Here is a 25,749-nt window from a genome sequence, read left to right as displayed (position 1 = left end):
AATTTTTCAACAACAAATTTTCCCCTACAGTTAAAGTAAACAAAGTGTAAAACTAAACAGAAACAGAAAAAGAAATCCCCCGCAATACAAAGTAATAAATTAATAACTAATAGCAATACAAGAAAGAAGAAAATAGCAAACACACCGTCACAAAAATAAACCCCCTTAACAAACCCAGAACCCACACCCCTTACCCTCCCCCCCCCCCTTCCCCCCGGGTTGCTGCTGAGACTGACCATCCTCTACCCCTCTGCCAGGAAATCGAGAAAAGGCTGCCACCGCCAGAAGAACCCTTGTACCGACCCCCTCAGGGCAAACTTAGGGCGGTATTCTCCGCTCCCGATAAAAATCGGGTTGGCCGTCGTGAAATCGGCCGAGCTTCACGACGGACTCGGATTCGCTCCCCGCACCTAATTCACCCCACCCAGGGGCGAGGAGCGGGCCCCCGTCGTTCCCGGCAGCGACCTCGTCACACTGGAAATGACGCGGAAACAGCGCTTTTCTGATGTCATCCGCGCATGCGCAGGTTGCCGGCTCCAACCTGCGCATGCGCGGATGACATCAGCCGCAGATGGCACGAAGCCGTGCATGCGCGGTGCCGTCTTTCTCCTCCGCCGCCCGGCAAGACGTGGCGGCTTGAGGGGAAAGAGTACGTCCGTTTTGGACGCTGGCCCGACGATCGGTGGGCACCGATCGCGGGCCTGTCCCCTCCCGAGCACAGTCGCGGTGCTCCCGTCCCAATCGGGCCCCTGGATGCCCCAAACAGGCACCTGGCGCCCGTTTCACGAATGCAGTGACCAGGTGTGGTTGCTGCCGTGGTGAAACGGGCGTGAAGGGCCGGCCGCTCGGCCCATCGGGCTCGGAGAATCGCCGTTCGCCGTGAAAAACGGCGAGCGGCGATTTATCCGAGAGGGGAGGGGGAGAATCGCTGGGGGTGCCAGGGTGGCGTAAAAAATGTCGGGAGGCCCTCCCACGATTCTCCCACGCCATGTGGGGAGCAGAGAATTTCGCCCTTAACCTTTTCCAGCCTGATGAACCCGGCCATGTCATTGAACCAGGCTTCCGGGCTCGGGGGCTTTGCGTCCCTCCACAGTAAGAGAATCCTACACTGGGCTACTAGAGACACAAAGGCCAGGGTACCAGCCTCTCTCGTCTCCTGCACTCCCGGCTCTGATGCTACCCCAAAGATCGCGAGCCCCCAGCCCGGCTCCTCCTTGGAACCGACGACCCTGGACAAAGTCCCCGCCACCCCCTTCCAAAACCCCTCCAACGTCGGACATGCCCAAAACATGTGGGTGTGGTTCGCCGGGCCTCCCGAACACCTCCCGCACCTGTCCTCACCCCCAAAGAACCGGCTCATCCTGGCCCCAGTCATGTGCGCCCTATGCAGCACCTTCAGCTGAATTAAGCTGAGCCGTGCGCAACAAGAGGACAAGTTCACCCTCCCCAGGCCATCCGCCCACGTCCCATCGTCAATCTCTTCCCCTAGCTCCTCCTCCCACTTCGCTTTCAGCTCCTCCACCGAGGCCTCCCCCTCCTCCTGCATCACCTGATAAATCGCCGAGATCCTCCCCTCACCGACCCACGTCCCCGAGAGCACCCTATCCTGCACCCCCCTCGGCGACAGCACTGGGAACCCCGCCACCTGATACTTAACAAACGCCACAATCTGCATATACCTGAAAGCATTCCCAGGGAGGAGGCCCCACTTCCACTCCAACTCCTCTAAAGTCGCAAACTTCCCATCGAGGAAAAGGTCCCCCATCCGCCTGATGCCTGCCCTATGCCAACTCAAGAACCCACCATCCATTCTCCCTGGTGCAAACCGGTGATTGCCCCGTATCGGGGCCCACACTGAGGCCTTCACCTCCCCCCTGTGCCGCCTCCACTGCCCCCAAATTTTGAGGGACGCCACCACTACCGGACTCGTGGAATATCTTGCCGGGGGGGAGTAGGTGTGGGGCCGTCACTAATGCCTCCAAATTCGTTCCCACTCAGGACGCCGCCTCCAGCCTCTTCCATGCGGCACCCTCCCCCTCCATCACCCACCTGCGAATCATTGCCACATTCACCGCCCAGTAATACCCACACAGGTTGGGCAACGCCAACCCGCCTGCCTCCCTTCTTCGCTCCAGGAATACCCTCCTTACTCTCGGGGCCTTCCGCGCCCACACAAACCCCAGAATACTCTTATTCACCCTTTTGAAAAAAGAGGAACAAAAAGAGTGAACAAAATGGGGAGGCACTGGAAAAGAAACAAAAACCTTGGGAGCGCCGTCATCTTAATCGACAGGACCTTGCCCGCCAAAGAGAGTGGCAGCGTGTCCCACCTCCTGAACTCCTCCTCCATCTGTTCCACCAGCCTAGAAAAGTTTAGCCAGTGCAGGGCCCCCCCAGCTCCTAGCTATCTGGACCCCAAGATATCTAAAGCTCCTCTCCGCCCTCTTCAACGGGAGCTCCTATCCTCTCCTGGTCCCCCAGGTGCAGCACAAACAGCTCACTCTTCCCCACATTGAGCTTATAGTTCGAAAAAACTCCCCAAGTATCTTCAACACCTCTGGCATCCACCCCCCCCCCCCCCCCCCGCCGGATCCGCGATGTACAACAGTAAATCGTCTGCGTACAATGACATCCGGTGCTCCTCCCAACCCCCCCCCCTCCGCACAATCCCCCTCCAGTTCTTCGAATCCCTCAGCGCCATGGCCAAGGGCTCAATCGTAATGCGAAGAGCAGGGGAGACAAGGGGCATCCGTGCCTCATCCCCGGGAAAGCCGAAAGTCCTCCGACCCTCCCATTCATCACCACACTCGCCACCGGGGAGCTGTACAGCAACCTCACCCAGCTGATGAATCCTTCACCAAACCCGAACCTTCTCAGCACTTCCCGCAGGTAGCTCCACTCCACTCTGTCAAAAGCTTTCTCCGCATCCATCGATGCTACTATTTCTGCCTCTCCAGCCGCCGACGCCATCATCATAACATTAAGAAGCCGCCGAACATTGACATTCAGCTGCCTCCCTTCACAAACCCCGTTTGGTCCTCATGGATAACCATCGGGACCACATCTTCCACCCTTCTGGACAGTACCTTCGCCAACAACTTTGCGTCCACGTTGAGGAGCGAAATCGGCCTGTAAGACCCACACTGGAGGGGGTCCTTATCCCGCTTCAGGATCCGTGAAATTATTGCTCTAGACATCGTCGGGGGCAGAGCCCCCCCTTCCCTCACCTCATTCAGGGTCCTCACAAGCAGCGGGCCCAGCAGATCTGAAAACTTCTTGTAAAACTCCACCGGAACCCATCAGGTCCCGGTGCTTTCCCTGTCTGCATGCTCCTCAGCGCCTCCATCAGCTCCTCCAACTCGATTGGTGCCCCAGACCCTCCACCTGCTCATCCTCCACTCTTGGGATCTCCAGCCTATCCAGAAAGCGGACCATCCCATCCACCTCCCGAGGGGGCACCGCCTGGTACAGCCTCTCGTAAAAGGATCTGAACACCCCATTAATGTCCCTGCCACCCCGCACCAAGTTCCCTCCTGCATCTGTGGCTCCCCCTATATCTCTCGCTGCCTCCCGCTTCCGGAGCTGGTGGGCCAGCATCCGACTTGCCTTCTCCCCATACTCATAGACAGCCCCCTGCGCCCTCCTCCACTGCTCCTCCGCCTTCTGGGTGGTGAGTATATCGAACTCCGCTTGGAGATGGCGACGCTTCCTCAGAAGCCCTCCTCCGGGACATCTGCATACCCCCTGTCCACACTTACCATTTCTTCCACCAGCCTCTCCCTGTACGCCCGAATGGATATCAGCTCCCTTCTAACAATCGCCTTCAGCGCTTCCCAAACCACCCCAACGTGCAGCTCCCCGCTATCGTTGGCTTCCAAATACCCCTCTATACCCCTACGGACCCGCCCACATACTTCCTCCTCTGCCAGCAGCCCCACATCTAACCTCCGGAGCATGGTCAGATATGGATATCGCAGAATACTCCACCCCCACCACTCTCGGGATTAGCGCCCTGCTGAGAACAAAAAGTCAATCCGGGAATAAGCCTTGTGGACATGGGAGAAAAAGGAGAACTCCCTGCCTCCCGGCCTCAAAAACCTCCAAGGGTCTACCCCTCCCATCTAATCCATGAACCCCCTCAGCACCGAGGCCGCCGCCGGCCTCTTGCCCGTCCTAGACTTCGAACGATCCAGAGCCAGATCCAACACCGTATTAAAGTCCCCTCCCAAGATCAAACCCCCCGTCTCCAGGTCCGGGATCCGGCTCAACATTCGCCGCATGAAGCCCGCATTGTCCCAGTTAGGGGTGTACACATTAACCAGAACCACCCGCTCCCCTTGAAGGCTATCACTCACCATTACGTATCTACCTGCACTGTCCGCCACCACATTTGATGCAACAGACAAGCTCTTGCCAACTAAGATCGCCACCCCTCGATTCTTCGCATCTAGCCTCGAGTGAAACACCTGCCCCACCCAGCCTCTTCTCAGCCTCACCTGATCCGCCACCTTAAGGTGCGTCTCCTGGAGCATAGCCACGTCCGCTCCCAGCCCCTTCAGGTGTGCCAAGACCCGGGACGGCTTCACCGGTCCATTCAGCCGCCTCACGTTCCATGTGACCAGCCGAATCTGGGGGGTCTTCCCCCTCCCACTGCGCCGATCAGCCATAGCTCTCCCTCGGCTCACTACGTGCCCAGAGAACCCCCCCCAACCCGTCCCCATGGTGGCAGACCCCCCCCCCCCAGCCTCCCCCTTCACCAGCCGTTTCTCTACGTCCCCTGCAGCAGCAACCCGGTACCCCCCCTACTTCCCTCCCCCCAAGCTAGGGGCCCCCCCTAGCTGCGTAACCCCTACCATTGTACTTCCGTAAGTCAGCTGACTCCCGCTGACCCGGCTGCTCCCGACACCCCCCCCCCCCGATGCAACACAACCACCAATCCCCCTCCCAGTGCCGGCCCCGTCCCCTCCTCCTCCAGCGCGGGAAGAAAGCCCGTGCTTCCATCCCAAACCCCGCCCCCCCGACCCGACACGCGGGTAAAAGACGGGCACCTGACCCAGTGGGACCGCGAACAGCTCCCCAAACCTCCACCAGTGAAAAAACTAAAAAGCACCCCAATATATAAATAACAGCCCCAAAAAGCGAAAAAGCAGGACAGTGAAAAGGCAACATCAAACACAGCCAAACGCGAGTGACGAGACTAATCAGACCATGAGAAAAGGGGAAAAATCAACGTGGTCATTTTCCAGCTACTCACAATGTGGGCCCATTTCCACTTTCCTTGTCAAACATCAGTCTAATTCTGATTTCGCAGCTGGCCGGTGTTCGTCTGGAGAAGTCCCGGGTTTTCGGCACCAAATGACAAATTAAGTTCTTTACCCGTCAGTCTGGTCTCAGTAAAACTCGAGAGGGATTTGTAGGTATGGTATTATTATTTTTAAACAACTTGCAAGGCTGACCCGCTCTATAGAGATTTAGAACACATACAGTCTCCTGAAGCTCCCAGAACCAAGTGAGTCCGAGGACAAAGAAATCTCTGCACAAATCATTCAAATGGCATCAAGTTCCACATACAAGATTCCCATAGGTCATCCTATAAACCTCTTGACCTGCCGATATATCCTGATTGTCTCACTTCATTCCTCAACCCTGGGCCTCTTGTTACCCAGCATTCTTTTCACCATCCTCTGCACGAGGCTCCTCTCCCCCCTTTCTGGCCATGCTTCGCTTAATTTCTTTGTTCTTTGCCTGTTAACTCACTACCATCAAACAGGCTCTATCCTCTACATTATTCTAACTAATTATCCTATTTTATATCATTCGTTTGTTCAATTCCTCAAGCCCAGAGCGAGTGCTGCACCTTTGGAAGGTCAGTACAGAAGGACAGCTGCACTCTCAGAAGGATCATATGTCTGCATGCTGCACTGTCCGAAGATCAGGATGAGGAAGCACTGCACTTTTGTAGTGCCAGTACTGAAAGGGTGCAGCACAACCAGAGGTTCAGTACTGAGAGGGCACTACGTTGTCAGAGGATCTGTGCTTAGGTATTACTGCACAGTCGAAGGGTCAATACTGAGGGGGTGCTGCACTGTCAGGGGGCTCGTACTGAGGGCGTGCTCCACTGTCTGAGGGCTAGCACTGGATGTGTGCTGCACTGACAGAGGGTCAGTTCTGTGGGAGCGCAGCAGCTGCACTCTCCGAGGATTGGCATGTGGGAATGCTGCACTGTCAAAGTGTCAGCAGTGAGGGGGTTTTGCACTGTCAGAGGGTCAGTACTGAGGGAGTGCTGCACTGTTGGACGATCAGTACTGAAGGAGTCTTGCACTGTCGCAGCATCAGTATGAAGGTGCTGAGCACTATTGTACTGTCAGTACAAGCGTGTTCTGCACAGTTGTAGGGTCAGTATTAGAGAGTGCTGCTCTGCCGAAAGGTAAGCATTGAGGGAGCGCTACACCATCAGAGAGTCAGTACTGAGGCAGTCTGCACTGTCATTGGGTCAATATTAGGGAGTGCTGCTCTGTCAGAGGGTCAGTACTGAGAGAGATAAGCACTGTTGTCGGGTCTGTATGAGGAAGTGTAGGCCTGTCAGAGGGACGATCAGTATGACTGAGTGCTTCACTGTTAGAGGGTCAGTACTGAGGGAGCGCTGTACTGTCAGGTTAGTACTGAGGGAGTGCAGCACTGTCAGAGGGCCAGTACTGAGGGAACGCTGTACTGTCAGAGGGTCAGTACTGAGGGAGTGCTGCACTGTCAGAGGGTCAGTACTGAGGGAGTGCTGCACTGTCAGAGGGTCAGTACTGAGGGAGTGCTGCACTGTCAGAGGGTCAGTACTGAGGGAGTGCAGCACTGTCAGAGGGCCAGTACTGAGGGAGTGCTGCAGTATCAGAGGTTCAGTAATGAGGGAATACTGTGCTGTCGGAGGGTCAGCACTGACAGAATACTACAATGTCAGAGGACCAGTACTGAGGAAGTCTTGCACTGTCAGACGGTCAGTATGAGGGTGTTCTGTACTGTTGTAGGGTCGGTATTAGGGACTGCTGCTCTGTCAGAAGTCAGTACTGAGGGAGTGTTGTACTTTCAGAGGGTCAATACTGAGGGTGTGCTGCAGAGTCATAGGATTAGTACTGAGGCAGTTAACTATTGTAGGTCAGTATGAAGGAGTATTGCACTGTCCAAGGATCAGTATGAGGCTGTGCTGCACATCGGAGGCTGAGTACTGAGGGAGCGCTGCACTGTTGGATGATCAGCACGAGGGTATGCTGCACTGTCAGAGGGTCAGTACTGAGGGAGTGCTGCACTATCAGAGGGTCAGTACTGAGGGAGTGCTGCACTGTCAGAGGGTCAGTACTGAGGGAGTGCTGCACTGTCAGGGGTTCAGTACTGAGGGAGTGCTGCACTGTCAGAGGGTCAGTACTGAGGAGTGCTGCACTGTCAGAGGGTGTGCTCGTTCTGGGTGAGTGTGCTTTACACTCAATTGGCTCTGTTTTATTCCTTAGCTCTAGAGTCGCCAGGTATCCTTATGATACCGCCACAAGATTCAGTTCAAGTTCAGATCAATGACTCAATGCACCAGTTAGTAAGTTCAAACAGACACGTTTATTATTACACAGTTATTTGCTACTCATGCATAGAAACTAAGACTAAACTGTTCGTACCACTACTTAGGCCAAAACTTATCTGAAATAAGGGAACTGCCGGATCAGGGAACAATGGCCTCTTGCTTTGTCCTGGATCCGCAGGCTTCCAGTTGGTGTGGACTAAAGGAGTCAGGAGTGTCTAATCTCGTAGCGTGCGTTGTATGACATTTACTTGTCAGTATAGCAATTGGCCAGGCCTCTCCTTCTCACGTTCAAGTTCCTGGAGAGCTGCTGCAAAGGTCTTCTGCTGGGAGGGCTGGCTAAGAGAGCGAGCTGGGATCGGGGTCTCTGTCTTATACTGTTTTGGGTTTCGCGCCCATCTGGGCAGACCCTCTATAAACTTGCAATCGATTGGGTCTCTTCCCAATCGATTGATTTGAATATCCCCAATAATGGAGCTGTTCCTCGATCACTGGGCGGTTCTTTCCACCTTATTTGTGTCCTTTTGTTTCAGACTCCACTGGCGCCGGGATGTCTGACCTTCTATAGAATGTTTCAATCTCTTCTAATTGTTGTGTCCATTGTGCCTGGGAATCACCGGGAATCGCTCACTTAATATGCGCAGCTTGTTAGTTACAATGCTGTCTGGTTTCTTTAGCAGCCCAGAATACACAGGGGATTCTGCAAACTGCTTGTTTCTTTACAACTGTCCATTTTTCCCTTTGCGTTCTTCCGTTTTGTGTGAGGAAGTGGCCAACCCAGGTGGCTACACTCCCTCCTTGTGATCCTAACGCGAAAGCGTGAAGGATCACCCAAGTACGGTGTCTTCGTTCCCTAACCTCAGCGAGTTCCATGGCCTCTGCACTTTCCTCAACTATGCAAAAAAAATTTACCTTACAATCTCTATTTGGCGCTATGTCAAAGGGGACATGCATTACTCGGGAACCTCTAACTATCCTTGATAAACTATACTCACTCAAACATTTTAAAACATCCTAACTTCCTAACCTTACAAACAATAGCAGTATTACATTCCATTTCTCTGGCTCGGCAGTCGAACTCTGAGTGTCACAATCAATTGAAAAAGTTCCTTTATTTACAAGACAACAAACGCAAAAATAAATCCTTTATCACAAGTCAAGGGGTAGGGGGCCTGGTGAAATCCGAAAATAGAGGATTGCACTCGATATACTGTCGAGGTGCGAGAGCGGTAGGCTCTCCCTCTCCATTTCCTTATCCGAAGGGTCTGAACTATGATGCAGATAACTGCTATCGCTAAAAGTGATTCCACTACGTATGACAAGGAGTACCAAGTTAGACATCTGGTACACCAGGTCGGGGTACTGTTGCCGTTTACTGAGCTTGGAGTGGTCTGTGTCTGGGAAACATTAACGGTCGGGGTCATAGGGGAAAGGGGCTTTGCGTCCGTGCACAAAAGTATACATGTTAAGAAGAAAAATACAGTCGCTGCTGTCATCTTCCTTCTCTCTTCTCTTCTCTTGCTTGCTGTGATCTTGCTCTGATCCTGATTTGGTCCCTCCTTCAAACGTCCAAAAGCTATGGGATTAAGCATAGTGTCTGTTAGTGTTCTGCTTAATACCTCGAATGATAGTATATCTGTCCTCTTGTGCCAATTTTCCCTTTATGAATGGTCACTCCATGTGACTCCCTCAAATTTTTTTTTTTCAAAACTTAACTACTGTGCCACTGCGAGCCGCCTCGCAGGCTTTGCAATTTACCATCCCAATGTTCCTGGATGTAAATAGCATGTGGAATGGCAACCATAGGGCTACCTGAAATAAACAAACAAAACAAAACTTTTAGAAATAAGACTGTCGAAATGAGTTGCGTATGGGCCGCGACGGGTAAGATTTGGGTGGAATCCCCGGGTAGGGCGTGCTGTGCTGTACCCAAGCTTAGCTGACCAGAGGGGGGTCCTCAGACAGGGCGGGTCCTCAATGCCATTTCTCAACTGCCTGAGTGACCTGAAACAAACGGGCAAGAGTGTAGTCATCATGGGGATGCCTCTTCTGTCCTCTTAACAGAAGGGCAGTTATGGGCTGGTCTGGGGAACAAAACATCTTCACTACAGAAGAACAGTGACGAAATGTGAGATTGTCACAAACTTTTCAGTTTGATCCAAAGACAAACATGAAACAAAGAAACGTGAAAGAAACATACTGCAGGTTCCATCAGAAAAGGACACCGGGCGCGATTCTCCGCAAATGTGGCAAGTCGTAAAGGCTGCCGTGAAACTGGCCGTGTTCCACGGCAGCCTCCGCGTCCCCTCCTGGGACCCGATTCTCCCCCCCAGGCGGGGCTAGCAGCGGGGCTCCGTGAAGCACGGCATCGCGGCCTTAGCGACCGTCGCTAAGTCCGCGCGCCAAGCGTCACACCGGCCGACGCACACAATGACGTCAGCCGCGCATGCGCAGGTTGGATGGCTCCAACCCGCACATGCGCGGATGATGTCATCACGCAGATTTGTCAAACCCGCGCATGTGCGGGCCGTCATGCCCCTCAGCCGCCCGCGGACTGATCCTGCGGGGGCGGCGGTAAGAACAAATAGTGCGTGGGTAACGGACCCGCTGCCCGCGATCGGTGCCCACCGATCACAGGCCCATGCCACCTTGGCACGGCCGTGGTGCGGCCGTGCCAATCATGCCATGGTTGTCCGGGACGGAACTTTGCAGCCGTTTTCACGAAAGGTGAGAGCAGGTGTGATTGCGTTCGTGAAAACGGCCGTAAGGCCTGGGAACTCAGCCCAACGGCCTCCTGGGGAGAATCGCTGTTCGCCGTAAAAAACGGCGAGCAGCGATTTCATGTCGTGGGGCAGTCGTGGGGGGGGAGAATAGCGGGAGGGCGTGAAAATTGTCGGGAAGGCCCTCCCGCTATTCTCCGACCCGTCGTGGGCAGCGGAGAATCGCGCCCACCGTTTATCTCTCAACGGTTCCTCTTTTTACATCATCTGGACACCTCAATCATTATATTCTGCGAACAGGATCACAACGGGGTTGCCGTGTCGGGAGTCAGACTTAAAGTCATCCTCTTTCTCCCTGATCCATACCCTTGTATGGATCAGGCGTGCTATGGTTGCATTGTGTGAACAGGGTCCATCTCGTCGTTCCGGGTGAGCCTGGAAGAATTGTCGCGGTGCCAATGAGTGTTGTCAGAAATTGAATGAGCGAAAGCGGGGTCGTCAGGTGTGGGGCGGGGGTTCTGGGTCTGGGGCCTTATGTATATGATCTCAAAAGGATCACTGGAGTCGGGTTCGTAGTTGGTGTTTGTGGGGTCTGGTGTATCAGGGCAGTAGAGAGGCGTGCTGTGGCTGTCGTCAAAGTCACAGTCGCTGTCTCTGCTGTGGCAGCTTGTGGCCGTTTCGGGGCGTGGTCTAAAGTCAATGGGCGTGAGTAGAGGTTCGAGGTCCGATGAGGTGCTGGTCTGTGAGGGGGAGGTGGAAATGCGTCTCTTGTGGGCGGGGCGTGGTGTTCTGCTGCGTCTAGCAGGGACATGGTGTGCGTGGTTGGACTGAGTTCCATATGCCTTTAACTGGTTGATATGGAAACCAGGCAGTCTTCCCGTTGGGGTACTTTATTTTTATATACTAAAGGGTGACTTTGTCCGCAATTGAGTACGGACCTGAATATTTTGGTGCCAAAAACGTGCTGGGATTATAAACAGACAACATTACCTGCTGTCCAACGTGAAACTCTGTGGAATGTACTGTTCTGTCAAAACAAGCCTTGCTCTGTTTCTTTTTCTTTCCCAATTTAACTGCGGCTGTTAACTGAGGCGATCTTACATTTTCCACTAATTGTTTGACTGCTGTCTCATGTGTGAGGGCCGTCACTTCTGGGCTGGTCATGTCGAGTCCTAAAAGGAATTCAGAACCTTTCATGGGGCGTCCGGTCATGAGTGTGTGTGGGGTGAAACCTGTTGAAGCTGAAACAGTATTCCTTAAAAACATAAGTGCGAATGGGAGCACCGAATCCCAAGTGGTATTGTTTTCCTGGACCATCTTTCTAAGGGTCGATTTTAGAGTCCGATTCATGCGTTCCACTATACCGCTGGACTGGGGGTGGTATGCAATGTGGAAATTTTGTTTAATGCCGAATATGGTCCAGACGTTCTTCAAATGAGATCCCGTCCTGTGAAATGAGATCCCTGGTCCAACTCAATACTTCTGGGGAGTCCCCATTTAGTAAAGATGTGGTGGGTCAGGATCTTTGCGGTTGTTTTGGCCGTGTTAGTTCATGATGGGAATGCCTCTACCCATTTGGTGAACGTATCAATTACCACCAAAACGGATTTATAGCCATTCCTGCATGGGGGCAATGGACCTATGAAATCGATCTGGAGGTTAGTCCAGGGGCCATTAATGGGGCGAGTGTGACTAAGCTGAGCCTTTTTAGAATACCTCTCCGGGTTATTCTGTGCACATATTAAACAATTCTCGATGTAATGTGTTACATCTTCTCTCAAATCTGGCCACCAACAGAGCTGTCTCAGGTGGGCTGTGGTGGGGTCTATCCCTTGGTGTCCATGACCATCATGGAATAAGGCAATCATTTGATTCCTGTCCTTCTCAGGAACCACATACAGTTTATCTTTCAGAACCACACCATCATGTGTGGTCAGAGCATGTTTAAACTTGTCATACGGGGCCAAAAACTTTCCTCGACTAATCTCCTTGAGATTGCTGCCCTGTCTTTGTGTCTGTACTAGGTCCTCAATGTTTGTCTGTGAGACTTGAACTGAACTCACAGGGGCGCTAGTCGGGGGTGTCCAAAATTGTCCGTGCCTGGAACCTGTGCGTCGGCTTTCACATTTCCAGGGGGGGATGACCGATGCTGACTTCTTACTTTAAGTATGCCATAAGTTCTATCCTTTGCCAGGGTATGGTGGAGCAATGGGGCTGATGGAAGGGGCTTTCCATCTGCGGAGACAAAACCTCTTGTCTTCCACAGAGGTAGGAAATCCGTTAAACTGTTGCAGACATATAGAGTATCAGAATATATATCTGCTGGGCTGGGGAACGAATCTGGGTGGTCCACTATATAAGCTATGGCCGTGAACTCTGCCTGTGCGCCTAAGTGACCGGGTAACTTTAAAGATATCTCTTCTAACGCGCGTCCCTGCGCATCCTCTACATAGATGCCGCACCCTGTAATGCGCTCACCATTTAAAACAGTGGATGAACCATCCACATAAATCTTCAAGGGGGCACACGTGTCTGTGTGTTGGGGGCTTTGAGTTGAACTTCCTATCTTCCTAGGGGGCGTTTTTGCAATGAAGGGTCCTGTGTTGTGGAGGGGGCTACTCTCTCGCAATCATGGGGTTGGCCTGGGTATTGGAGGTTGTCTGCTAAGAAGGTGTGTGTCTTAGTCCATTTAACTGTGATGTCCCGTCCTTGTAAAAGAAGTGTCCACCTAGCTGCTCTAATTTGGCTAACTGAACCGTTGTTCAGTCGTCCGTCCAATAGAAGCTGTGTGGGGGTGTGTTCGGTCAAAATCGTTATGGGGTTTAGTCCGGTAATGTACGAAAAGTACTGTACTTCCCAGAATACTGCGAGTAGGTGCCTTTCGCAGGCTGAAAATCCTTGCTCCACTGGGTCTAAAAGTCGGGAGGCATAAGCCACTGGTCGTAGCTGCTCTTGCCGTTCCTGAAGGAGCACGGCCAAGAGGGTCAGATCTGTGCTTGCTACCTCAATTGCATAGGGGGAAAGTGGGTCTGGAACTTGTAGTGCAGGGGCTGCGCTAAGGGCTCTCTTTAAATCGTCCACACCTCTGTCTGCGGAAGCCATTCCCAAGGGGCTCCTTTCTTAAGGAGGTCTGAAAGTGGGGCTGCCTTTGTCGCAGAACCATCGATATGGTTCCGACAGTACCCAACCAGTCCTAAAAACGAACGGAGGGCTGAAACATTTTGGGGAAGGGGCAATTTGACGATCAAGTCAATTCTTTTGAACTCGATCTAGCGTTTGCCGTGCGTGATGACTGTACCCAAATACATCACTTTATTCTCCAATATTTGGGCCTTTCTGGGGTTCACTTTACATCCGATTGTTTTCAGAAGTTCCAGGAGTTCAGATAGAAGCGTGATGTGCTCTGCCTTGGTGTCTGTCTGCAGTAATAGGTCATCCCACATACTGTACTGTACCAGACATGCGGGTCGGGGGAAAATTTTGATAATCCATTTGTCAGCTGTCGGTGGAAAATGGAGGGGGAGTTGTGGAATCCTTGAGGGAGGCATGTCCACGTGTACTGCTGACCTTTAAAAGTGAATGCGAATTTGTACTGGCACGCCTTCGCCAATGGGATTGACAGAAGCCGTTGCTAATGTCCAAAACCATAAAATACTTGGAGTTGAGTCCCTGCTTGAGCATGGTCTCGGGACTTGTTGCTACCGTGGGGGCTACTGCGGGGGTGACTTATTGAGTTCTCGATAATCAATGGTCAGACGCCATGATCCGTCAGGCTTCCTCACTGGCCAAATTGGTGCATTATTAGTTGAGGCTACTGATCTAAGTACGCCCTGCTCTAATAAGCTCTCTATTACCTTTCCGATTTCTCCCTCCACTTCCAGGGGAAATCTATACTGTCTTTGTGGTCTCGGGTCAGGTCCTGTAATCTGAACTGGTCCAGTCATCCTGCCGCAGTTGTGCCTGTGACTGGCAAATGCTGTCCTGTGTTTGTTTAAAACTGCCCTAACCTGTTTGTCCGTGCTGAGCGTGGTCGGGTCAAAGCAATAGTCGCCGACTGCGCTAATCCTATTTTCATGCTCACCTACTGTAAGCGTTGCGGGGGCTCTGTCTGATCTTGCCATTCGCCAGGCACACTGATTGACTGGGTCGAACAACAGGCTGTGTGCATTCATAAAATCAATGCCGAGTATATGTTCTGCTGTGTGGGGCAGATCCACTAAAACAACGGGGTGTCTGGTGGAGATGTTCCCTATCTGAATTGGTACAGGGGCTGTAATGGTTCCTTGCTGTGAGTGTCCTGTAAAGCCGCTGAGTGTTATTGTGGCTGTAGTGGGCCACGTGTTTGCCTGTGGTGTAGTGGAGGAATTAATGGTCATGCGGGACCCTCCTGTGTCCCAAAGTAACTCTATGTGCTGTCCCCGAATTTTTGCTGTGACTACCGGTCATCCGGATCTGTCCCAGAGGGTGTCACAGACCCAAGTGGGGGAGCCCGAACACCGTCAGTCCATTCCGTCCACATTGGTCTGTCCTGACTGAGTCCCTATACTGTGAACAGGCTTTGCTCTATTCCTGTTCAGAGTGCCTGTCTGTTGGCTTCTCTGTGATTTCTGTGGTGCATTGCATTCTCTAGCAAAATGCCCTAACTGTCCGCAGTTTAAAACAGTCCTGTGACTTCTGTGGGGGGCTGTTCTGTCGCTCATTTACCCATGCGGGGTTTGGTGCGCTCTTGCTGCGTGGATGTCTACCTCGGTTTGCGCCTCCTCGGGCTTCTTAAATACTGTCTTATTGTGCACAGATTGCTCCCAAGCGCGGGACAATCTTTTCAAGACCCATTTTTCATTATGGGCCTCTTCTGAGGGGTCGTAATTGGAGCAGGCTTTCTGTCCTGCCTCTGTGGCGTGGGAGATAATAGTGCAGGTCCATTTAACCATGTTACCTTGGGTCAAATGTGCGCGGTCTAATTCACCGAAAACTGCAGTGAAGTGAATCCACAGCCTTCCTGCAAATGCTGTGGGGTGCTCGGTCTTTTTCTGCCTACACTTGTTTAGGCCTTCCACTGGGTCTCCTCTGTTATACCCTATCGCATCCAAAATAGCTGTATGCATTTCTTCGAGGGTGCCTCCTCCAACGTTCTGTTGGTCGGGGAGGGCTGCTACTACTGATGAGTCTAAACTCAAAACTGTGAGCTTAACCTGCCCTCGTGCATCAAGGCCGTAGTATAAACTCCCGACAGTTTGTCGCGACAAAAATCTCTCGGTTTTACCTTATAACCCTGTTAGCTACACATGTTGTACTGAGGAAGTATTGAACTTTTGTAGGATCAGTATGAATGTGCTGTAGTGTCAGTATTAGGGAGTGCTGTTCTGTCGGAGGTTCAGTACTGAGGGAGTGCTGCACTGTCAGAACATTTCTCCGAAGTGGGCCACTCCGACAGTGCAGCAGTGTTTAGGCACTGCCCTCCATCTGTACAGCACTGTTTCCATTCTGCCCTTCATAACAGTGCAGCATCTCTTCAGCACTGATCCTCTGACAGTTCAGCATTCCCTCAACACTCACCCTGACAGTGTAGCACTCCCTCAGACCTGACCCTCTGACAGTGCAGCACTCCCTCAGTACTGATGATCTGACAGTGCAGCACTCCCTCAATACAGACCCTCTGACAGTGCAGCACTCCCTCAATACAGACCCTCTGACAGTGCAGCACTCCCCCAGTACTGACCATCTAACAGTTCAGCATTCCCTCAGTACTGAGCCTCTGACAGTGAAGCACTCCCTCAGTCCTGAACATCTGACAGTGCAGCATTCCCTCAGTCCTGATCCTCTGACAGTTCAGCATTCCCTCAGTACTGAGCCTCTGACAGTACAGCATTCCCTCAGTACTGACCCTCTGACAGTGCAGCACTCCCTCAGTACAGACCCTCTGACAGTGCAGCACTCCCTCAGTGCTGACCCTCTGACAGTGCAGCACTCCCTCAGTACTGACCCTCTGACAGTGCAGCACTCCCTCAGTACTGACCCTCTGACAGTGCAGCACTCCCTCAGTGCTGACCCTCTGACAGTGCAGCACTCTCTCAGTACTGACCCTCTGACAGTGCAGCACTCCCTCAGTACTGACCCTCTAACAGAGCAGTACTCCCTCAGTACTGACCCTCTGACAGTACAGCATTCCCTCAGTACTGACCCTCTGACAGTGCAGCACTCCCTCAGTACTGACCCTCTGACAGTGCAGCACTCCCTCAGTACTGTCCCTCTGACAGTGCAGCACTCCCTCAGTACTGACCCTCTGACAGTGCAGCACTCCCTCAGTACTGACCCTCTGACAGTGCAGCACTCCCTCAGTGCTGACCCTCTGACAGTGCAGCACTCCCTCAGTACTGACCCTCTGACAGTGCAGCACTCCCTCAGTACTGACCCTCTGACAGTGCAGCACTCCCTCAGTACTGTCCCTCTGACAGTGCAGCACTCCCTCCGTACTGACCTCTGACAGTGCAGCACCCCCTCAGTACTGACCCTCTGACAATGCTGCACTCCCTCAGTACTGACCCTCTGACAGTGCAGCGCTCCCTCAGTGCTGACCCTCTGACAGTGCAGCACTCCCTCAGTACTGACCCTCTGACTGTACAGCGCTCCCTCAGTAAATCATTGGGGCACCAGCCTGGGTCTCTGTCTGGGCAGCCTGGCATGTGTCTTTAACCCACAGCCATCTGACTGAGATGCCAGAGTCCTCCCTTTCAGCGGGGAGGACAGTGTGAAATGCTTATGGAAATATCCTGGTCCTCTTGCACGTTCACCTCTCTCTGACCTGCCACTTTCATTCTTTGTCACTTCGCGTGCCAAGTACCAAAGTTAAGATGATTCAAACTTTATTCTCAATGTCTCTCGCTATTACTCGTTATCTTCTATCCAGTTTTGAGAATTGCACTGCCTGCTATTAAAGCAGTGCACTCAACTCATTAACAGATTCTATTTCCACATTTGGAACACTGCAGTTAGTCCCAGTCCATGTGTGGGTGAGTGCACAGTTCATGTATCGTGGCAGTTCTGCCAAGGCTCAGTTACTTGTTTTATTCAAAAGAGAAACATATTTGAACAGAAGCCAGGCTCCGAGAAAGTAAAGCTCTGTGATTGATTACAGGCAATGTGTAATGGTTTACAGAATTAGTGCTGCCGTGGATTGCTGAAAAAATGTTAAAGGAAAAAGTATTGAGAGGGCTCAGATTGAACCAGAAATCATTGAAGCATTTGTGGTGTCTTTTTCAAACTGGTTTGTTATTATACCGTCTCGTTGCTGGGTCGGTGAGAGAATTCTATAGGGATGGGGCCTGTTGAAAACTGAATTGTTTGGTTTTAATTTTCTTTGATTTGCATTAATTCTTTCAAGGCATTTAAAAGGTGACTTTCAGACAAAGAATTGTGCAATTGGAGAAATGTAATTTTCCGGGGAGCATGTTTGTTTCGGTGATGTATGCTTTACAAAATCTTTCAAATGAAAACATGTAAATTATTCAGAAAATAATGTGTTAGATTCTGCGGTCCCCCAGCCACGGCAGCGCGCCAGTCACGGGCAGTGCCATTCTCTCTTGTTAATGGGATCTCCCATTGAAGCCATCCCGTACCGCCAGCAAACGCGCAGGCGGGGTTGCTCTGCCGGCGGAAACAGAACATCCCAACGGCCGGAGAATTCCAGCCAATATTTAAGATTACATTTCGAAATTCTGACATAATTTAAAATTACTAGTTATTTATGTTTGTTAGTCGTAAAAAAAATACATCTTGAATAAACTATGCAGAGTTTTAAAAAAACATTCTCGCAATATATCCTGAGTTTTGACCTCACTTGTGAAAAAGCTGTGGAAATCGTCTTGCGTTGTAATGTGTGTTTTGAATGGACCCGTGTTATCTGCTTATTTTAACAATGGTGTTTTTGGTTAGTTTGGCTTCTGATGTGGGTGTGCGCGCGTTTTGCTATTTGTGTTATGTTGGCTGTAGATTAGTGGCTTTTACTCACCCCGACAGAACTTGCTCCTCCCGTCTCCATAACATCCTCCAGCCCAAAATATCTCCAAGACCTCGGCGCTTCAATTCTGCTGCTTGTGTTCCCGCCAATTATCATCACCTCAGCTGCCTGGACCCTGAGCTCCGGAAATCCCCCCCAAAACCCCTCTACCTGTCCGTCTCATTCAACGTGCTCTTTCAAACTCACCTCTCTGACCCCGTTTCTAATCACCCATGCTAATATCTTCCGATGTGACTCAGTGACAATTTTTTAAAAATTGCTCCCATGAAGTGCCTTAAGACATTTTACTTTGTACAGTTTTCCACTGAGACGCAGCTATTGTTGCATTTTATAATTGTGAGTCGTATGTTGTTCAAATAAATAAACTAATAATTAATTAACAATACATTTATTGGATAGCAAGGCTTTGGAGAAGATGCATGGAAGATTTATAGGAATTAAACTGGGATCAGGAACTTTCGTGAGTGTGTAGAGACTAGCGAAGTTTGGGCTTTACTCCTCAAATCAGAAAATTAACATATTTTATGGAGGTGCTGAAAATTCTGAAGCATTTGCATCGAGTACTTGAAGAGAATGTTCCAGTAACAGGAGGAGGGGTAACCAGAGGTACACAGGTAAAGACAAACGGAAAAAAAAGAGGGAGAGATCACAGTGACGGGGGGGGGGGGGGGGGGGGGCGCGACACAATGGCACATTGGTTAGCATTGCTGTCTCGCAGTGACAGGGACCTGTGGGTTTTCCTCCGAGCAGAGAAGGTCAAGGGGAAATAGAGCAAAATTGGCCCAGGGATTCAGGACTTCGGTTAACATGGAGAGACAGGAGAAGCTGGCAATCATTCTCCAGATTAAGCAGAGAATGATTTAAGAACAGGTTTTTGAAATTATGTAATAGTGTAAATGAGGAGAATTTGATTCCAGCGGCAGGAGGGTCAGTAAACAGAGGGCAGAAAGTTCAGCCAATTAACAAGTGGATGGGAGGCGGAGGTAAGGAGAAATGTTTGTACACAGAGAATTGTGGTGATCTGGAATGCACTGAAGCAGATTCCATATGGAGGGAGTGATGAAGTGTTATGAGAGAATAAGAGAGAAAGAGATCGGGAGGGAGGGAGCAGCACAGAAAGAGGGTCAAAACGGGGGGGGGGGGATGAGAGAGAGGCAGAGAGCGAAACAAAAGAAGAGAGAGAGAGAGACAGGACGAGGTAAACAAAGGGAAAGAAAGAGAGAACAAAGAAAAGTTTGGAAGGTAGCTGAGAGGGAATGAGCGTGTTGCTGGAACAGTAAGCAGTGTAAGGGATGATTGGTGTTGTTAGAGAAGACAGAGTGAAGGTTTGCGGAACGAGGATCGGTGTTCATTGTGAAACTCAGTTCACCATTATCTGAAAAATAACAAAGTTCTGGGTAGGAGGGTGGCTGGGGGCAGGGAGGGTCAGGAAGTGAGATCTCACAGAGATAAAACTTGCTGCTCACCAATCAGATGTCAGGGGAGGGGAGTGAACGTGCTTTGACAGCCATGAGATGACAAACAACTACATCAGACAGAGAAACAAAGAGAGATTGAAGAGGTGACCATGGAGAATGGGACAGCTTATCCTGATTATTATGAATCTTATCCCACTGAGATGAGCGAGGAAGAGGAATGTGAAACTATCTCCCTCCCCCAGTCCAATGTCTTCTTACCCATCGTCTACTGCCTGATCTTCGTGGTGGGAATGCTGGGCAATGGGCTGCTGGTCTCCGCCATTGGGATGAGGTGCCAGATCAAGAGGCAGTTGGACATCTTCGTCTTGAACCTGGCTTTGGCTGACCTGGTCTTCCTGCTCACTCTGCCTCTCTGGGTGGACACCGAGGCCTGGAGCAAGTCCTGGAGGAGTGGCCTCTTCTTGTGCCGGCTGAGTAGTTACCTGGTGGCGGTGAATGCCTACTCCAGCGTTCTCTTCCTGAGCTGCATGAGCCTTGACCGTTACCTGGCCATCGTGTACCCGCTCCGCTCCCGGAGAGTCCGCTCCAAGGCTTACGCGACTCTGGCCTGTCTGCTGGTGTGGGCAGCCTCGTTCCTCTTGGGGCTGCCAGTCCTTCGCAGCCGAACCATCCTGACTCTGGACGAGGGGAGGGTGTCCTACTGCATCGAAGACCGGGACTCCACCAACCCAGGTATTGCTCTCACCTACCTGCTCCTGACCTTCTTCTGCCCAATGCTGGTCATTCTACTGTGTTACTGCTCCATCACCAAGAAGCTCTGCCTCCAGTACAAGAGGAGCAAGAAACAAGACATAAAGCTGAGGAAGTCAATGAGGGTGGTCTTTCTGGTTGTACTGGCCTTCTTGATCTCCTGGCTGCCTCTGAATGTTTTCCGTTTCCTGGTCTTGCTGCTCCGCTGGGGCGTGGGGCACGGATCTTGCACCTTCCAGACAGCAGTGGGACTGGGTATGATGGCCAGTGCTCCTATGGCCTTCGCGAACAGCTGCTCCAACCCAATCATCTACTGCCTCTACGACAGCTCTATCCAGAAGACCGTGCTACAGCTGCTCCGGCCCTGTCTCAATCCCCTTCACCTTGGCCAGCTCTCCACCACCTCCGACAACCAGCCCAGTAGATCCCTATCCAGCAGCATCACCACGGAAGGCTCCAGCTACAGGAGGAGGTTGGCCTCCCACACCATTCAGCTCTCCACATTGGCTTCTAATCTCAAACTCTGAGCCCTACCTCAGAAGGGGATTGGGATGGGAAGAAGGGGCGAGGACTGAACTTTGTGTTGGAGTGAGATGAAGATGTCGATGGTGGATGTTCATGTTGAGGAAAAACATAGGCATTGGCAAGGTGGGCCCAAAATCCTGTCCCTTTGTTCGACGCATTATTTAATTTGATGGAATCCTGCCAGGAATGGTCCCCGACAAACATTAACCGACCAAGATAGGGGCTTTCCGCCAAAGCGCAGATATTCGTACATGAAGCCCCATCCAGGACTGTATATGTGGCTTTTGCGTCTTTCCATTGGATAGAGCCAACAGAAGAGTCCACCAAGAAAGTGGAAAACAAAGACACTAAACAGAAACAACTGGTGGCCTGGCTGACTCAACTCTTCATCATTGGAAGATGAACTTTGCACCTTGACCCAGGGATGGACAGATCAACAGTTAAATAGACATTTGGTGTTGGTGAGACTGACACTCTTAATTTGAGATAAGTAACATGAAGAGATACTGTTCCTTGATTAAGAGTAAGTGGTTGTGAAATGGGGGCGAATCTATAATGTGTTCATCAACTTGTGTTGGGATTCAATGCCAATATGGTGAGTCAGAGATTGATAGGCAAGATCTGGATGTGTATAACCAAAGGTGAATTTCCTATCTATCTGTTACTGTAACCAAGAGCCTTTGAATCCTGAACTAGCAGTATCTGCATCAGACTGGAGATGGTGTAGGGTGATTAGTTCTTTACGGCTGTGATCCGGAACCCCCTTTTGGTTATTTATTTCGCACAGTCATTGGTAATGTGTTAACTAATGGAGAGAGGGCTTCTCCAGGAATCTGCAGCTCATCCCCAACTCCTTTCTGGAATATCAGAAGGTGTTCACTGGAGTATAAATCAGACACCATGAGACCTCAGCCACCTAAGATCTTTAGATAGATGACCAATAGGTTATCAGGTTTTAAGGAGCATCTTAATAAAAACCTTTCCTGATCCCCGTCTGTCATCTTCTCTCCCCTCCATTTTGCTCGACAATTCCTCCCTCTTCCATGTTTCTCCCCACATCCATCCTCTCATATCAACTCATCCCACCTCCCCAACTATCCCCTCCACTCTCTCCTCTTCACTCTTCCATCGCTTCTCTTCCTCACATTTCTCCCTGTGTTTCATCTCCATTCCCTTGCCTTCTCTTATCATACTCCCCCTCCTCCATCAGCCAAACCTCCTCAAACACTTTCCTAATTGGCCAAGTAATTCCCTTTGACGAAAATCGCCCAAAGCAAGTGCTGCAGAGACTCGCACTAAAATCTCAAGGAACCCTTGGTAGCATAAGTTCTTGAAACACCTGGGACTCAATATAGATCCCAGTTAAAGAGAGAGTTTTAATACAGCCATTGAGTTTGCAACCAGATGAAGGTAAACACTGGTATATTTCAGAGATGTACTTCATGTTTGCTGAAGAACTCGCCATTTCAATTTTTTGCCCTGGGGTTCTTGCGCTGAACACTCTTGTGACATTTTATCCAAGTTTCTGTGTTAAATAAATTTGAGAAATTGTTGATCTTTTAAAATTTATTGTTGGAAATAAATTATTTGAAGCAAATTGCAGTTTTGACAGGGGTTATTGTTAAATGTTGGTGACTTTATCCCATGTTCAATACACTCCTGCCTGGTGAGGGGAGGAGACGGCCTAGTGGTATTTTCACTGGGCTCGTAAACCAGAAACCCAGGGTAATGCGCTGGGGATACGGTTTTGAATCCCTGCACTGCAGATGGTGAAATTTGAATTTGCTAAAAGTCTTGAATTAAAAGTATATGATGACCATGAAACCATTGCCAATTGTCGTAAAAACTCACCTGGTTCACTAATGTCCTTTAGGGAACAAAACCTGCTGTCCTTTCCTGATTGGCCTACATGTGACTCCAGACCCACAGCAATGTGGTTGACTCTTAACTGCTCCCTCAAGGGCAATTAGGAATGGGCAATATATGCTGGCCCAGCCAGCAATACCCATGTCCCATGAACAAATAAACAGTAAAATTTAAATCTCCCAACTTCAACATAGCGAGGAAGGGAGGGAAGAGATGAGAAAGACACAGCGAGGAGATTGAGAGAGAAATTCATATTCAGATAGACAAGGTCAAATAGAGAGATAAGGAGACAACATGAGAGACAAAGTGGAAAACAGAAGCTGGGCGGGACAAAGCAGTGATAGAAAGAGGAAGATAATTTTGCAAGACAGATGGAGAAATGCAGAGAGAGAAAAAGAAGAGACACAGCACCAGCGGTGGTGAGAGAAAGACAGAAAAAGAGAGACTGAGTCAGGAAGACTCGAGAGAGAGAGAGAGAGAGAGAGAGAGATGGAGATAGAGACTGACAGGGCAAGACAGGGAGTGAGAGATGGACAGAAATGGTGTGAGTTGGGAAAACAGTGCAGGAAACAGACTAACAGAAAGAGAGAGCCTGCTGCATGATAACACAGGCACAAAACGGGTCTGAAACAGGTCACCAACACCTCCACTTCCCTCTGTCACTTCCTTACATTTTGAATAACTTTATATTATAGATCTTACAGATTCCCCCTTCAGCAAGCATCAGGAACTTCTGGGCGCCTGCGAGTACCAGTTTAATTCAGAATAACCTATTGTGGTTATTATGGGACTTCTCCAAAGCCGAGTGTCATTTCTCAATTGACACACTCTGTGCAAATGCAAGATATTTCTTTGTGAGTGGATATAGACGTGCATTTCCACTGCATTCGGGAAATGGGAAGTGACTGCCAGATGGACAGGCTCATTCTCAGAAAATGTTCCTTTCACAGCTCCAGGGCACAAATTGGCAGCCGTGTTTCCAGCATTACACCAGTCAGTAAATGTCAAAATGTTCATCATTGGCTGCAAAGGACATTCAGAAATCCTGACGGGGGGGGAAAAGCACAGAAATGAGGAGTCCTTTCTCAAATCCATCAGGCCTGCAACGGGGAGGAGAGAGACCCACAAGATTAATTACTTTTAACTCCCAGGTGGAATAAAGTGACAGATCGAGATTTATAAACTTGTTCAGGAAATTTGGGGCGTTTAAGCTTCTCTGAAGTGGGAGAGGAGCCGGAGATTTAAAAGCACGGAAGAGGAGCCGGACATTTAAAAGCGCGGGAGAGGAGCCACCTCCTCTAACCGAAGAGGTTGAGTGAATATCAGGTAAGCTCTTTCTTTCTTTATTTTTCTTTTTTTTATTCGCAAGTTATCTAGAGGGGATGGCAGGGAAGACAGTGCAATGTTCCTCCTGCAGAATGTTTGAGGTGAGGGACACTATCAGTGTCCCTGCTGATTTCACCTGTGGGAAGTGCACCCATCTCCAGCTCCTCAAAAACCACTTAGGGAACTGGAGCTGGATGAACTTCGGCTCATTCGTGAGGCAGAGGTGGTCATAGATAGAAGCTTCAGGGATGTAGTTACTCCGAAGAATGAAGATAGATGGGTGACGGAGAGAGGGGCTGGGAGAGATCAGTCAGTACAGGGAACCCCTGTGGTCGTTCCCCTTAGTAACAAGTATACCGCTTTGGATACTGGTGGGGGAGTGGGGGGTGGTACTTACCAGGGGTAAGCCATGTGTATCAGGTCTCTGGCACAGAGTCTGGTCCCTGTTCCTCAGAAGAGAAGGGGGAAAGGAGTAGAGCATTAGTTATTGGGGACTCCATAGTTAGGGGGACAGATAGGAGATTCTGTGGGAATGAGAGAGACTCGAGGTTGGTGTGTTGCCTCCCAGGTGGCAGGGTCCGTGATGTCTCGGATCCTTAAGGGGGAGGGGGATCAGCCCCAAGTCGTGGTCCACATAGGCACCAACGACATGGGTAGGGAAAAGGATGGAAATGTAAGGCAGGTACTCGGGGAGCTAGGGTGGAATCTTAGAGCTAGAACAAACAGAGTTATTATCACTGAGTTGTTACCCATGCCAAATGCTAGCCAGATGAGGAATGGGGAGAGAGAACAGTTGAACACGTGGCTACAGGGATGGTGCAGAAGGGAGGGATTTAGATACCTGGATAATTGGGTCTTATTCGAGGGTAGGTGGGACCTCGACAAACGGGATGGTCTACACCTGAACCAGAGGGGTACCAATGTCCTGCGGGGGAAATTTGCTAATGCTCTTCGGGAGGGTTTAAACTAATTCAGAAGGGAGATGGGAACCTGAATTGTAGTTCCAGTGTACAGGAGGTTGAGAGTAGGGAGGTCATGAGTAAGGTTTCAAGGTCGCAGGAGTGTACCGGCAGGCACAAAGGTAGTTTGAAGTGTGTCTACTTCAACGCCAGGAGCATCCGAATAAGGTGGGTGAACTTGCAGCATGGGTTGGTATCTGGGACTTCAATGTTGTGGCCATTTCGGTGACATAGATAGAGCAGGGACAGGAATGGTTGCTGCAGGTTCCGGGGTTTAGATATTTCAGTAAGCTCAGGGAAGGTGGTAAAAGAGGGGGAGAAGGCAGCACGGTGGCGCAGTGGGTTAGCCCTGCTGCCTCACAACGCCGAGGTCCCCGGTTCGATCCCGGCTCTGGGTCACTGTCCGTGTGGAGTTTGCACATTCGCCCCGTGTTTGCATGGGTTTCGCCCCCACAACACAAGGATGTGCAAGGTAGGTGGATTGAAAACACTAAATTGCCCCTTAATTGGAAAACAAATAATTGGGTCCACAAAATATATTAAAAAAGAGGGGGAGATGTGGCATTGTTAGTCAAGGACAGTATTACGGTGGCAGAAAGGACGTTTGATGAGG

The 25,749-nt window shown here is 50.6% G+C and overlaps 1 protein-coding gene across 1 annotated transcript; it reads left to right on the top strand.

The window, feature by feature from the left end:
* The first annotated feature begins 19,859 nt into the window (after window positions 1–19,859).
* LOC119974294 (G-protein coupled receptor 15-like) lies at window positions 19,860–20,987 on the top strand. Its single transcript, XM_038813065.1, has one exon. It carries the CDS (start codon window positions 19,860–19,862, stop codon window positions 20,985–20,987), a length of 1,128 nt encoding a protein of 375 aa, XP_038668993.1.
* Window positions 20,988–25,749: the final 4,762 nt, after the last annotated feature.

Source organism: Scyliorhinus canicula, chromosome 12 (assembly GCF_902713615.1).
Source record: "Scyliorhinus canicula chromosome 12, sScyCan1.1, whole genome shotgun sequence".
NCBI classification, from domain to species: Eukaryota; Metazoa; Chordata; class Chondrichthyes; order Carcharhiniformes; family Scyliorhinidae; genus Scyliorhinus; species Scyliorhinus canicula.
The sequence above is the reverse complement of the archived record's forward strand: the minus strand, read 5'-3'. Positions and strand labels throughout refer to the sequence as shown.

Bases quoted from the DNA above. Each gene is read 5' to 3' on its own strand.
- LOC119974294 (XM_038813065.1), top strand. From the start codon at position 19,860: ATGGAGAATGGGACAGCTTATCCTGATTATTATGAATCTTATCCCACT.